The sequence below is a fragment of the Thermobia domestica genome, chromosome 4, assembly GCF_964235325.1.
Source record: "Thermobia domestica chromosome 4, izTheDome1.hap1.1, whole genome shotgun sequence".
NCBI classification, from domain to species: domain Eukaryota; kingdom Metazoa; phylum Arthropoda; class Insecta; order Zygentoma; family Lepismatidae; genus Thermobia; species Thermobia domestica.
The window spans coordinates 201547660-201563950 of NC_137457.1; the positions used below are offsets into that span (position 1 = coordinate 201547660).

The window sequence follows — 16291 nt, forward strand, 5'->3', positions numbered from 1 at the left end:
TCTATATACAGTGATGTAATCCTAAATGTTTCAGAGGGTATATACGCTGTTTTTTTTTTTTTTTTTGATAATCTATAATTGATATAAGAGACATAGAAGGCACTTTAATAAACAATGTAAATCGTATGCATTAATTAATTCAATTACAATATAAAGAATACATTACTGTTTTATGGTCTAAAAGCATTTCAGCTGTTTTCTTGATGACACTCCTTACTTAAATTACGCAATTAATAACATAAATGGGTTTAGAGGTATGGAGAAGGAACCAACATACTTAAAAGAAAAGAAGCAGGAAAAGTCTTGTCGGATTTTTTTCATGACTCATATGTTTGAACACCTGCTAAGAATATAAGAGAAAAAGACGTAGTCACTTTATCATTGAAGTCGTGGCACGATTAAATAAATAAATATAAACAAAACAAAAGTAGAAAGTATTATTAATATACGCTTTGAAGCAATGACTAAGATTAAGCAGAGGGTATACGCGTGTGCCCTCGACGACAGCCCTATCTATATATTAAAATGCTACGTTTATATGTTTGTGGTCAAGAAAAGTTTATACGTTTGGGGCTAATTATTTTAACAATCTCGAAAACTACAAGCTTCTGGATGCCGTTTTCACAGATTGATTGCAAATTTTGTGAAGATTGTTGAGTTATAATTGAATACTTTTTAAAAATGGACGTTATATCTTTATTACATTTTTTAGGAGTACGCGGAAGTATTGAAAATTTAAAAAGTAAAGCATCATATCTCAACGAGTTATACATCCCAACGCCGCACATTTGTATATGATGTTAGTATATTTCTTCGGCATTTGTTTCATGGTCAAATGATAATGAAAAACGAAGCATAACTATTTCTCCAGTGTAAGATGAATCTTTATTGTTTGGAGTGTTTGGCCCAATGCATATAGCCTATAGCTAACATTATAATTAATTGTGTGTGTGAGCTAGTATCTTTATGAAAATAGTAGATTCTAATTGAAAGTACGTAATTCTTAGTGTGTCTTTTCATTTTGAACAGTTATCGCTTTGTGAAAGATTAACAACTTGGTTCCAAGGCAAAAATATTTCGAAGTTGACTTAGTACTTATCAAAAGTTTCATGCTCCGTTCCAAATATTTCTGAGATTTTATCTTCAGTCTCCAAGATAGCGGTAGCTACAAGAAAAAAAACATCGCTTTCTAAGTATCTGAAAAGATTCCTTTCCCTCTGCACTTATAGCATTACAAAGAGAAAAGAGAAAATGTGTAATGATTTTTTTTATTTATTTATTTAATATACCGACTTTTGCTGTATCGGCTTCGAGTAAAAATACCACCATTATTGTGCCAACCTGGACAATCAATGGAAGACTTACAACACTGTTTAGCTTCGGAAAAATAACTCAAAACCTGCCTAAAAAGACCTTTTTCTTCGTGTGTGGGTAACGTAGGTTTCTTTGCGTGTCCTTTCTAATGTATTGTTGAACTTCGTCAACTGGGCTGTGCGCAAGTGAACCACTGTTTTAGAAAGATGTTTTGCAGCGTGTTTTTTCCAACAGTATCGTTATTTAGACAGCTGTGTTTATGTGTGTTGATATAAAGTTTTTCATCTCTTGTTTCTATTTACTGTTGTTTTATTGTTTGAAATTGATCAATTTGTCATAAGAAAAAGAAAAGAAGACATCACATGGGCCAAAGCAGTGCCATTGTTGAAGAAAAGAAGAGAAAAATTAACTCAAATTGTAGTTCAGCTGATGGATTACAACCTGAAACTGACAATGGAAATTCAAATCTTATATCGGCCACAATCACCAGAAACCTCTCAATCTCCACGTCTAGCAAGTGGTTCAATTTTCCCCATCCTTCGAACCTTTCAAAGCCCAATTAGACTTTAGTGTTACCTACAAATTTTCCACAACAGTCTCTCAAAGGTCGAACATTTAAATTTGTGCCAGCTTGGTTCCTTCCGTGGCTGCACGTGGATCCAAACAAAATTAACGTCATTTTCTGTTTTTATTGTATGGACACCTTGAAAAACATTTTTAAAAAAAAGTCTTACTAAAACCATGGAAGACGCTTTCTCTACTGTAGGATTTTTCAACTGGAAGAAGGCTAAAGAGAAATTAAGTATACACGAAACCTCAGAAGGCCATAAACTAGTTGTACTGTGCTACACGCAGAGAAAAAATCCAATAGAAAACCAACTAAACAGACAAATTTTAGATGAACAGCTGAAAGCCAGGAAATTCTTGAAAAAAAAAAAATGTAATCTCAAGTATACGTTATCTTGACAAGGTCTCGCACATAGAGGACATGACTCCCGCTTCAGGAATTTATTTCAGTTGATTAGCCTTTGCTCTGAAGATTTTCCACAATTGAAGAGCCGGATAAAGGGAAACATGAAGAGATGTAATTTCATGGATGTTAAAATCCAGAACGAAATCTCGAAACCATGGGCCAAGAAATTGCTTTTCATATAAGTAACAAAATCAAATCTCAAAACCCTCCTCTGTTATCTATCGTGTTTGATGGTTCCCATGGTGTGAATGGCGAAGAGAATTAAGTATTTGTGTCAGGTGAGTTGATGAAGATCTCTGTTCTCATGAAAGTTTTCTTGTGTTCTACAGTACATCAAAAAACCACTGGTGAGTTTATAGCTTCAGTTATTCTGGATAAGATGGTGAGACTCCAGCTTTCCATTGCTCAACTCAGTGGACAAGTTTATGATGACTCTGGAAATACGAATGATGGCTCTGGAATTAGTGTTCCATCTATTATATGTAAATAGCAACTTCTTGCCTTGTATGTACACTGTGGAGCTCACAGTACTAATTTTGTGATTAAGGGTGCCTATAGTGCATCAGAAGTAGTGAGAAACTCTTTGCAGTGGGTGCACGAACTATGAGTAGGCCTACTGTTTTCACAGTCACTTTTAGTGAGGTCACGATTTTCTACTTTAATCGAGGCCAACGCTTGTGGTCTCGTCTTAAACATTGTAAACATTAAATCCTTGTGTCTCACTAGGTGAATTTGTAGACTTTAAAGGGAGTTATTTAACATTATGAAGAAATTCTCTCTACGTTGCAAAAGATGAAGACTGACGGAATTGTCAACACATCTTCAGGATCAGCCGCTGGGTTTCTGCGGCTTTTTGAAGAAAGATCTACGTTTCTTGGGCTCATATGGCTAGAGATATTATCAGAGGTTGGAGATTTTTAACAGGACACTTAAAGACCCAATTTCAATGTCAAAATGGGAAACAATACAAATCATAAATGAAAACATGAACTTGAATAACATGCTTAGTCACTGATCATAAGTTCATTGTACTGCCATGAAACCTACAAATTAATATCATCGCCCTGGAAATCCCATTAATTATAGTAAATATTGAAGGTCAAAAGTACCATAAATAGTACTGTTTGTGTCGCTGGAATTGAACCTGTTATCACCGTTGATGGGATTTATCTATCCTAAATTGTGGCACTTTAATTCATGTTATGACATTTTGAAAATTAGGGGGATGCAATGACATCAGCCTTTCTTTAAATTTGGCCCACAATGTTGAGTGAAGAGTACTGTCCCCCCAGAAAATTTTTGGTGTACACGCCTATGCCCCATGTCAAACTGTAGGTCAACGTTTCATACAGTCTCGGTTCTGAACAGGACGCTAAAGTCCAAATCAACCTATCCTATCACTAAAAAAATATTTGTATATAAAAAAGCACTCGATAGTTCCGATTGGTGATAGTCGTGACTGGTTAGTGTGATCTTGTCACCTCCATTTGCTTTCTATTCAATAGCTTTAGCCTATAGGATTCCACTGATGCGAAAGTAATGTGATCTTGCACATGATTTGTTCTCCTTGTTTAATTATTATAAGAGTAAAATGCGCAAAGTGGACGAAAAGAAAGTTTTTAAAACTGGAAAAGGTAAAAATGAAAAAAAAAAGGAGTTTGTTTGCATTGAAAACAATTCAAAAAGGTGCAACCACAACTCAGTTACGAGTGTTTATTCAATGTTTTCTTTGCAGAATCTAATTTGGGCATTTTAATCGCCAAAAGACATTAGGTACAACACACAAAATTCCTATCTCCTTAAAAAAAAAAATCTATCCTATCCTAAATTCAATTCCTAACATAATGCTTGATTGAGTTGTTGTTGTGTCCTACAATAATTTCTGGTGCGTATGCTACATCTTTGATTTTTGCGTACAATTTTAAAACATTAATGCACAAGCTGCAACTAATCTGTAAGAACTGCTTGAAACCGATTCATAGTGAAAAAATAGTAACCGCGAAATTTAAAACAATGCTTTTATACAATAGAGTGAAAATATAAAATAATTTTGAAGTGGGTGTGTTTCAGTATTATTGTCTTATTATTGGAACCTAGGAGAAATGCCCAAAAAAGATACTTTTTGTGAGGTAAAATGCATAAATGGCTCTTCCTAAGATTGAGGGCTACTTTTTATTGGTATTGAGGAAGTGATTCTTTCGCGGGGAGGCAATAGTTTCCAACAGTTTCTTTCAAGGCATCACATGCAGATTTCGAGCCAGTATTGAATCAATTTACCAGCTCTTGAAGTATTGGCCATTAAGATAATATATAGACTATCTCATTATATTATATATTATCTCAATGGTATTGCCTAATTAACTTACGTACTTACAAATATACGCAGTTTAAATATATTGTATTAGTTGATTAATTTTAGAGTAAAACTACAAGGTAGAGTGACATGGGCAAGATTGTATTATCATCGAGTTTACGTATCTGTTTAAAATTTCGGAACTCTAGTTAATATAAAAATACTTGAAATTTAACTTAATATATTCGTCTCTAACAAATGGAGGAGAAACTTAATGAAAGCATTGTTTAAAATCCTGTTAATTCAACTCAGCTATGTTCAGTTATTGCATATAGTATAACATCAAACTTTAGTACTTTACAGCATTGTTGCCACACTTGGTACAATTGTACCAAATTCAGCCCTTTTTGTCATTCTGATTGTTACCACGCCAGCATTTTCAGCCCCTTTGTGAAAAAGTTGATAGACTACAATTCTTCCCAATTCAGCACTATTTGACAAATACAAATACACATTTTTTAAAAGTGTCAGCAGGACTTTTCCTACATCTCACGTTACTCATACTGTGTGTTGGACTCTAAAAAAATGATATTGAACATTTATTCTGTGACGTTCCATCGCATAACGCCATGAACTTTGTGTGCAAAATTCGTAATTCGAACTATACCGGGAAACAAGTGATGCTAGATGGGCGCATCCTGATAATGTATATTTTTAATATTTGATTATAACGTACTGTTTACACGCGAACTCGGAGATGATTGATTTGTTCCTCGTTTTATGCATTTTTTTTCATATATAGCCATAATACCGTTTAGGTTTATTGGTCATTTTGAAATAGAGGCGCGTTTGGTTTCCTTACAATACATACGGAAGATGATAACTGTTTTCCGTTTTCATTTGCGGCCTCTGTTATACTTCCTACGTATCTTCATATACTTCCATGGTTGTTCGGGATCCTCCTATTTGGATGCTTTTATTAAAGTAATTTTTAGAAAGAGCATTTTCTTTATTTAGACTCTTGGAAGAGGGCAGGAGTAGAACTTTACTCCACGTAAACTTAGCAACAACTCTCACGAACCTATCGGTTAACGATCACCGGGAATAAAACCTAAAAACACTCGCTAAACAATCGCGACTGCATAGAAATACTAATACTTACGTAATTTTTTTGAACATATACCTTTGGTGCGACCATAATTCTTTTGTAGCAGTTAGCATAGATAATTAATTTATTTAACTTAACGATGGTCTCATTTTTCTTTCCTTCTTCTTCAGGCAGTAAAAAAAAAAAAAAAAAATACTCACGATACAAAGCAACTTTTGTCTTTAAAAAAAAATCGTGTTCTTTCACTGCAGAAATCCTTTTACCATTGCAAACTCTGATGTTCCTACATAAAAGCGCCTTTCTTTCTGTAAGCTTTTCAGTGTGTTTTCTTTTCCCTTTATAGATTATTCACGCACGTTGTTTTTGTTTTATATTGCAGATTCGCTGGGGAATTCTCGAACCAACCTAAGAGGATCGCGAGAAACCGTTTCTACATCGAAGACCACTCTCCACCAGGTTGATGTTTCTACGCAGGTAAGTCCATAATTAACACTAGGTAAACTAGCTCTCTGTACAAAAGCCACAAATTCCTATGTGCTATGTAGATAGAAAATAAATTGTGGTTTTGCTAATAGTTTACGTGCGAAACTAATTGAACACTTTTAGCCACAAAAAAGCAAAAAACAACCAAAAACCACGAGTGAGGGTTTAATCTATTTCAACTACTTAAAACACTTTTCTTTTTTCCTTTTTTTTTTTTTTTTTTTTTTTTTACATCTAGTGGTTACGGCTTTAAAAGGTCTTCGTATGTAATTTTCCTTCAGTTTACGAATAAACATCTCTATACTTTTTGTGGTTTAGTAAGGAAGAGGAAATTTGTCCCTAATATGGAATGAATCTATACAATATATCTTTGTAGGTTACTTTATATCTATTTATCTTGCATGTACTACCATGAGCAAAATAAATGACGCGTCTCTTTATTTTGAAGTTTTTTGAAAATATCTCCGTTTTCTTTATATGTTCGAAATCTCGGAAGGTTTCCCCAGCAGGACAGGTTAATAACAAACCCGTTTTTAATATTTGTGTTAGATATTAGCTTAAAATAAAGAAATTAGAAGCAAAAAACATTAAATCGACAGAAATCTCGAGAATTACCAACTCTGCTAAAGTGGGAAATTTTCAAGAACGCGAGGGAATTCTGCAGTTCAACACGAAGCAGCGACATCTATGTCAGTGAGAGAAGCGTGGATTAGATCTACAAACGAAAATTTTAACGAAATATTTCTAGTATGTCTTATTATATGCATTATCAGCGAACTCCAAATATATGAATCTATGCTAAGTATTAACGTATAGATAGTGCAAATAGTGGAAATTACCTATGGAAAAAGACGAATTGTTAGCCCAATCGTAATGAAAAATCGTCTTTACTGTAGAACAGGTTCAGCTTACGTAAGAAAGCAAATAGCTCAGTTAGATAAAGCAAGGAGTTTGTATACCGAAGGTAGACGGTTCGAATCCCGTGAAGGACTGTTGTCATTTTTTCACTAAGGTTATTTTATTTATTTTTTATTTGGGAAAGAAGCAAATTGTAACATATGTGTAAAACTCATGACGATACCCAAAAAAAAAAAAAAAAGAGAGAGAAAATATCGTCGCATTTGCATTAGTGTCTCTAATTTTTGTTTGCAAACAAATTCGTAATTATTTCCCCTGTGCTCACTGATGCATAACGAATGTTTTCCAGTAAATGTTAATTCTAATTTGGAGAATTTTATAGTTTCACAATTCCTCACTACATAGTCTTCTATCTACGTGTTTGGATATTTTGATAACAGATTTCCCTATTAAATGTTTAATTTTCTCTATAAATATTTGTCTTAAATTGAAATTGTTTTGAATTTACTACATAAGCAAAGTTGCCCAAAGGAGGAGAGCTCAAGTAATAGATATTCTACGTAAAAGCAACCAATTAATTATGTCCTAACTTCAGCACATAATCTTAACGTTAGAGAGTCAGAGAGAGAAAAATCCTGTTTTTTCCTCTCCTATGACCACTCATCTTAAAGCTCTACATGTAATGATTCGTGTCACATAATTTCGGCTCTCCAAAGACATTTATTATTATTATTATTATTATTATTATTATTATTATTATTATTATTATTATTATTATTATTATTATTATTATTGTTATTATTATTATTATTATTATTCCTGAATATGCCACCATTACATAATGTTGTAACTTTAGACATCTTAGTTTAATGTGCTTTCTTTAGTAATAATTTGAGCAACCACGTCACAAAAATTAAAATGTATGAGGGGGCACGACGTTTTATTTCCCCTCCTCTCTTTTCAGCACCCTCCAACACAAGGTATATAATTTCTGAGAAGCAGGGCAGACAAAATGAATAAGAAATATATTTAGAGCATCCTTTCCTCCTTCGTGAATGTAATATCACGTAGCATTTTTTATTCTACTGAAGACGACCCTAGGCCGTTATGGTTAGGTAACAAAAGAAATACCTAATATATGTATAGCGCCCCTTAACTGTAATATTACCTCTTCTTTATTTGTTCGAGGCTTCCCTACACAACCAAGGGTGACAAAAAGAATAGGAAAAGTGTCTAAAGATTACACAAGACTTTATATTTTGTCAGAAACAAGGCAGTATATACACAACATTGCTTTCGTTAACAAGTGTTTCACCCTTGAGTCGCTTATAAAATTAGGCAGAATAACTTTTGCCGATCATTGTTCTAGAGGGATTTGTCCAGGATGGTTTGGTGTCGAGCTAATAACGATGAGTATGTTTATTTACATCCTTGTTAAAGAAATAGCAAACTTTCTGAAAGGAACTTACTTAGGAAACAGATCTTCCTTCTACTTAGCCAGAGCCCACTCTGAAAAATTGCATCTGGCGTTCTGAGTGAAAGTTCTATGGGACTATTAGAAAAATATATTCCCGTTTCCACGCTGATGGTAGAATTTCTTAAACCGTTATTGAATTACGTTCGAAGGGTAGGCGTAAATAGCGCCCCCGCAACAATGTGGCGTGGGGACCGCACAAGCTGCAAGGCCAAAAAGTATACAGAAAGTACGCTGGGGCGGAGCAGGCCAAATTTTCACACGGGCAAAGTGACTTTTTGGCGCCCTTCCCCTAGTAGTAGCCTATATTTTACATTTTATCATAGTGTTTTTAATAGTTTAAACCAGGAGCGTCATTTCAGATTTTGCTTTGGGGGGGGGCAAGACCTCTTGATATAAGTAAAATTTCGCGTTTTTCACTGATTTACTACTATTCTAATGATAAAATCTATATACATCTCAAACTCAGGGGGGGCAAATGCCCCTCCCTGCCCTCCCTAAATGACGTCCCTGTTTTAAACCCATTTTCAAAAAGAAATCCTTACCTAGGAAAACTTCACAAAGAATATGGCCCGCTATAAACAATACCAACTCCACCCCCCCCTGGTCTAGTGGCTAGCACGCCTGCCTTCTGTGGTACCGGGTCCAATTCCCGGTGGATTACTGTTGAACGATAAAAGTGGTTCGGATTCCACTATAATTAGTATCCACATCTCCCTTGCCCATTAAGGCATAACCGTGGAACGCTAAACTCAAGCAAACAAACAAACAATACTTAATTCCCGGCACTCTTTATTCTACATGCCATCTCTCAATTTTTCGATACAGCCCCCTTAGTACTATGAAACTCTCTTCTTCCATAGTGAAATGGAAAAAGATCATATAATTGCCACTACTTTACAAGAATATAAACCAAAAACGTCAGTAGAAAACACATTATAAAATTTACTTTTTGAGGCTCGTTTTGGTGCCCGTCTTTCTCTGGCGCCCCGGGCAGTCGCCCGGCCCTTAGTCCGCCCTTGAAAGTACGGACGCATAACTAAGGACTGCGGAGGAGAGGTTAACCTTCATGTTATGCCACTGGTTTGACGTGTTTGAAATGTTCAGTAAGTGATCGGTTAGTGAAATAATTTCGACAGTTACTGATGTTTAAAGTTTAGCTAAGACAAAGCTACCTAATCAAATACATTTGATATCGGGATGTCATAATTTGATTTTTCCTCACATAAAAAAGATAAAAACAATAGTAATAAAAACCCTTACTCGTACTGGGCTCCTAACTAACTAACAAGCTAATTCTTACAGACTAGTTGCTCTGACCAACTGAGTTTCGATTTCTTACGCGAAAGAAGTCTGTTATATTAAGAGGCATGCTTTTCATTATCAAAACTGTTCGAAGTAATACGAACATGGCTTAAGAACAGAGACGGAACTGAATTACCAAAGGGCAAATCACCAAAGCGTAGCTATAAACGTAAGTTCAGCATGCATTTCTCTGGAGTTGTGTTCAGTATTCCTATCTGCCAGTCATGCTTGTTCGTAGGAGTAATATGTTACAAACCTGACCTTTCGATACAGCACAATAGCAAAAGAATAAAAGGGAAGGAATTCTTGCCCTTGTGAACGTTGGATACCACCATGTGCAATAAAACTGTCGCGTCTCCTTGAAGTAATATTTTATCGAAAATAACTCGTTTTCCTTTATATAGTCTATCCAAAGTTTTTGAGGGTTTCAAAATGAGGAAATGTTACTGACAAACAAGGACGCATTTAGGGGTGGGTCCAGGGGGTCCGGAACCCCTCTGAAACCCCAACTTTTCTGTAAATTTAGCCTAATTTTGGGGATTATCTTTTAAAATTTTATTATAATTTATCCTAATATTGAAGTCGGACCCCTCCCGAAATAAATTACTGCATACGTGTCTCTGACAATTTTCAATATATTCGTTAAATAATAAAGTAAAATAACTAAATTAGGAGCAACAAGCTTTAATAATAATAATAATAATAATAATAATAATAATAATAATAATAATAATAATAATTGAAGCGAGCTTAACGAGTTTCAACCGTACGACTCAACCAACGTTTGGGTGCCTGTTCGTTCGTCTGCTCCTCTCATAAAAGACATTTCATTTTAATGAAACTAGTAAGTGCCTTCTTTTAGCTCTGCGGAGTAACTATTGCTTGGAATATGAATCTGCAAAACATAAGAGGTAAAATTAACCAAATGGTGCAAGTTTCCACTTATATATATAAAACAATTTTGCAATATCAACTACGTGAATCTTGTCCCATAAAGAAGCCGAAACCCCTACACCGAAGAGCCCTCCGAGATTTGATCATTGTCCACACGGACTGAAATTGTCATTTGAAGCCAAGACTTTAATATGAAGCCAATAATTTCTTTAAAATAGACGGAAAATTCGGAAGTTATAAGCATTTTCATATTTTTGCCTTTTCCCATAAGGGAGCCGTAGCCCCCTATACTGAAGAGCCCCCCCCCGGAGATTTGATCATTGTCCACTCGGACTGAATTTGTCATTTGGAACCAACACTTTAATACGAAGCAAAATATTTCTTTAAAATAGACGAAAAATTCGAAAGTTATAAACATGTTAATAATTTTGCCTTTTCTCATAAGGGGGCCGTATTAGCCTACAATGAAGAGCCCCACGAGATTTGATCATTGACCACTTGGACTGAAACTCTCATTTGAAACCAAAACTTTAATATGAAGCCAAAAATTAAACTTTTACATCAATTTAAACTGACTGGGTTCCGGTTCCCCCCACTATTGTTTAGTTTAGTTAAGTGGTAATTTGTGACAGCTTCACATCATCAAAAGAATGTTTCACTTCCCCTCCCCTCCCCCAGGAGTTCGTGCTGGATCCACCACTGGAATCAATAGACACTCTTCCTATTCTTTTTGTCACCCTTGATTGTGTAGGGGCTCCCTCGTACAAATAAAGAAGCGGTAATATTACAATCAAGGGGCGCTATATATTAGGTATTTTTTTAGTTACCTACGCCTAACCGCACAGGGCCATCTTTCGTAGAATAAAAAATATTACGTGATATTCCAATCATGAAAGGGGAGAGAATGCTGTAAATATATTTCTTATTCATTTTGTCTGTCCTGCTTATCAAAAATTACTTTCTGTTGGAAGGGTACTGAAATGAGAGGGGCAAAATAAAAAGTCGTACCCCCTCCTACATGGTTGCTCAAATAAGTACTAAAGAAAGCATTTTAAACTAAGATATTTAATATTTAAACTAGGAAACTAAGATATCCTTACATTATGTAAGGATGGCATATTCAGGATTATTATTATTATTATTATTATTATTATTATTATTATTATTATTATTATTATTATTATTTGAATGTTTTTGGAGCACCGAAATTTTGTGAGACGAACAATGATATGTAGAGGTTTAAGATGGGTGGTCATAGAGGAGGAAAAACAGGATTTTTCTCTGTCTGACTCTCTAACGTAAAGATTAAGTGCTGAAGGTAAGAAGCATCATCATTCTACAATAGGTTGCTTTTACGTAGAATATCAATTACTTGAGTTCTCCTCCTTGGGTCTACTTACCTTATGTAGTAAATTCAAAACAATTTCAATTCAATACAAATACATTGTAAAACTTTTCCGTAATTAAACATCTAGGGAAAATTAAACATTTAATAGGGACATCTGTTATCAAAATATCCAAACACGTAGATAGAAGACTATCTAGTGAGAAATATTGTGAAACTTTATAAAATTCTCCAAATTAGAATTAACATTTACTGTGAAACATTCGTTATGCGCCAGCGAGCATATGGTGAGCAGTGAGCACAGGGGAAATAATTACGAAACTGTTTGCAAACAAAATTAGAGACGCTAGTGCAAGTGCGACAACGGCATTTTTTCTTTTTTTGGTATCGTCATGAGTTTTACACATACGTTACAATTTGATTCTTTCCCACATAAAAAAATAAATAAAATAACCGTAGTGTAGTGATAAAAATGACAACGGCATTTCCAGGGGATCGAACCCGATACCTTCAGCATACAGACTCGTTGCTTTAACTAACTGAGCTATTTGCTTTTTACGTGAAGTGAGCCTGTTCCGGTAAAGACGATATTTCATTACGATCGTCCTACCAATTCGTCCTTTTCCATAGATAATTTCCACTATTTGCTCTATCTTTATGTTAATACTTAGCATATATTCATATATTTGGAGTTTGCAGATAATGCATATAATAAGACATACTAGAAATATTTGTTAAAAGTTTAGTTTGTAGATTTAATCCAGATTTCTCTCAATGACATAGATGTCGCTGCTTCGTGTTGAAATGCAGAATTCCCTCGTGTTCTTGAAAATTTCCCACTTTAGCAGAGTTGGTAATTCTCGAGATTTCTGTCGATTTAATGTTTTTTGCTTCTAATTTCTTTATTTTAAGCTAATATCTAACACAGATATTAAAAACGGGTTTGTTATTAACCTGTCCTGCTGGGGAAACCTTCCGAAATTTCGAACATATAAAGAAAACGGAGATATTTTCAAAAAACTTCAAAATAAAGAGACGCGTCATTTATTTTGCTCATGGTAGTACATATTAGCAATTGCAAGGGCCACGTAGTTACCTTGCTTGATTATGCATGATATATCTTAATATTAAATATATATATTAAATTAAGTTGTGTATAGTAATTAGTAAGTCAGGCCTGACACTATTTATTTAATCTAAATATAGTGTAATTTATAATTTTACTATGTTTGTAATATGTAAATGTAGGCCTAAGTAAATATCTATTAGAGAATTATCCCAATCATTTATATATATACTAATATTTTTTAAGATTAAATTTCAGTTAGCTAGATCGAATATTACTCTCGCGCCCACTTGATTATATACCTAGTAGAGAGGCTAGTTTTTTGAAGATTCATATTAAAGTTTTGGTTTCAAATGAGAGTTTCAGTCCAAGTGGTCAATGATCAAATCTCGTGGGGCTCTTCATTGTAGGCTAATACGGCCCCCTTATGAGAAAAGGCAAAATTATTAACATGTTTATAACTTTCGAATTTTTCGTCTATTTTAAAGAAATATTTTGCTTCGTATTAAAGTGTTGGTTCCAAATGACAAATTCAGTCCGAGTGGACAATGATCAAATCTCCGGGGGGGGCTCTTCAGTATAGGGGGCTACGGCTCCCTTATGGGAAAAGGCAAAAATATGAAAATGCTTATAACTTCCGAATTTTCCGTCTATTTTAAAGAAATTATTGGCTTCATATTAAAGTCTTGGCTTCAAATGACAATTTCAGTCCGTGTGGACAATGATCAAATCTCGGAGGGCTCTTCGGTGTAGGGGTTTCGGCTTCTTTATGGGACAAGATTCACGTAGTTGATATTGCAAAATTGTTTTATATATATAAGTGGAAACTTGCACCATTTGGTTAATTTTACCTCTTATGTTTTGCAGATTCATATTCCAAGCAATAGTTACTCCGCAGAGCTAAAAGAAGGCACTTACTAGTTTCATTAAAATGAAATGTCTTTTATGAGAGGAGCAGACGAACGAACAGGCACCCAAACGTTGGTTGAGTCGTACGATTGAAACTCGTTAAGCTCGCTTCAATTATTATTATTATTATTATTATTATTATTATTATTATTATTATTATTATTATTATTATTATTAAAGCTTTTTGCTCCTAATTTAGTTATTTTACTTTATTATTTAACGAATATATTGAAAATTGTCAGAGACACGTATGCAGTAATTTATTTCGGGAGGGGTCCGACTTCAATATTAGGATAAATTATAACAAAATTTTAAAAGATAATCCCCAAAATTAGGCTAAATTTACAGAAAAGTTGGGGTTTCAGAGGGGTTCCGGACCCCCTGGACCCACCCCTAAATGCGTCCTTGTTTGTCAGTAACATTTCCTCATTTTGAAACCCTCAAAAACTTTGGATAGACTATATAAAGGAAAACGAGTTATTTTCGATAAAATATTACTTCAAGGAGACGCGACAGTTTTATTGCACATGGTGGTATCCAACGTTCACAAGGGCAAGAATTCCTTCCCTTTTATTCTTTTGCTATTGTGCTGTATCGAAAGGTCCGGTTTGTAACATATTACTCCTACGAACAAGCATGACTGGCAGATAGGAATACTGAACACAACTCCAGAGAAATGCATGCTGAACTTACGTTTATAGCTACGCTTTGGTGATTTGCCCTTTGGTAATTCAGTTCCGTCTCTGTTCTTAAGCCATGTTCGTATTACTTCGAACAGTTTTGATAATGAAAAGCATGCCTCTTAATATAACAGACTTCTTTCGCGTAAGAAATCGAAACTCAGTTGGTCAGAGCAACTAGTCTGTAAGAATTAGGTTGTTAGTTAGTTAGGAGCCCAGTACGAGTAAGGGTTTTTATTACTATTGTTTTTATCTTTTTTATGTGAGGAAAAATCAAATTATGACATCCCGATATCAAATGTATTTGATTAGGTAGCTTTGTCTTAGCTAAACTTTAAACATCAGTAACTGTCGAAATTATTTCACTAACCGATCACTTACTGAACATTTCAAACACGTCAAACCAGTGGCATAACATGAAGGTTAACCTCTCCTCCGCAGTCCTTAGTTATGCGTCCGTACTTTCAAGGGCGGACTAAGGGCCGGGCGACTGCCCGGGGCGCCAGAGAAAGACGGGCACCAAAACGAGCCTCAAAAAGTAAATTTTATAATCTGCTTTCTACTGACGTTTTTGGTTTATATTCTTGTAAAGTAGTGGCAATTATATGATCTTTTTCCATTTCACTATGGAAGAAGAGAGTTTCATAGTACTAAGGGGGCTGTATCGAAAAATTGAGAGATGGCATGTAGAATAAAGAGTGCCGGGAATTAAGTATTGTTTGTTTGTTTGCTTGAGTTTAGCGTTCCACGGTTATGCCTTAATGGGCAAGGGAGATGTGGATACTAATTATAGTGGAATCCGAACCACTTTTATCGTTCAACAGTAATCCACCGGGAATTGGACCCGGTACCACAGAAGGCAGGCGTGCTAGCCACTAGACCAGGGGGGGGGTGGAGTTGGTATTGTTTATAGCGGGCCATATTCTTTGTGAAGTTTTCCTAGGTAAGGATTTCTTTTTGAAAATGGGTTTAAAACAGGGGCGTCATTTAGGGAGGGCAGGGAGGGGCATTTGCCCCCCCTGAGTTTGAGATGTATATAGATTTTATCATTAGAATAGTAGTAAATCAGTGAAAAACGCGAAATTTTACTTATATCAAGAGGTCTTGCCCCCCCCAAAGCAAAATCTGAAATGACGCTCCTGGTTTAAACTATTAAAAACACTATGATAAAATGTAAAATATAGGCTACTACTAGGGGAAGGGCGCCAAAAAGTCACTTTGCCCGTGTGAAAATTTGGCCTGCTCCGCCCCAGCGTACTTTCTGTATACTTTTTGGCCTTGCAGCTTGTGCGGTCCCTACGCCACATTGTTGCGGGGGCGCTATTTACGCCTACCCTTCGAACGTAATTCAATAACGGTTTAAGAAATTCTACCATCAGCGTGGAAACGGGAATATATTTTTCTAATAGTCCCATAGAACTTTCACTCAGAACGCCAGATGCAATTTTTCAGAGTGGGCTCTGGCTAAGTAGAAGGAAGATCTGTTTCCTAAGTAAGTTCCCTTCAGAAAGTTTGCTACTTCTTTAACAGTGATGTAAATAAACATACTCATCGTTATTAGCTCGACACCAAACCATCCTGGACAAATC

General features: G+C 35.2%; 1 protein-coding gene across 1 annotated transcript in view; it reads left to right on the forward strand.

Moving 5' to 3' along the window:
* The window catches only part of LOC145683014 (uncharacterized), an 832861-nt gene that overhangs the window by 70586 nt on the left and 745984 nt on the right, over nucleotides 1-16291 (forward strand). Inside the window, exons 2-3 of the mRNA XM_081754367.1 lie at nucleotides 2617-2769; nucleotides 6032-6162. Of these exons, the coding sequence (XP_081610493.1) occupies nucleotides 2617-2769; nucleotides 6032-6162 (284 nt within the window). The remainder of the gene's footprint in view (nucleotides 1-2616; nucleotides 2770-6031; nucleotides 6163-16291) is intronic.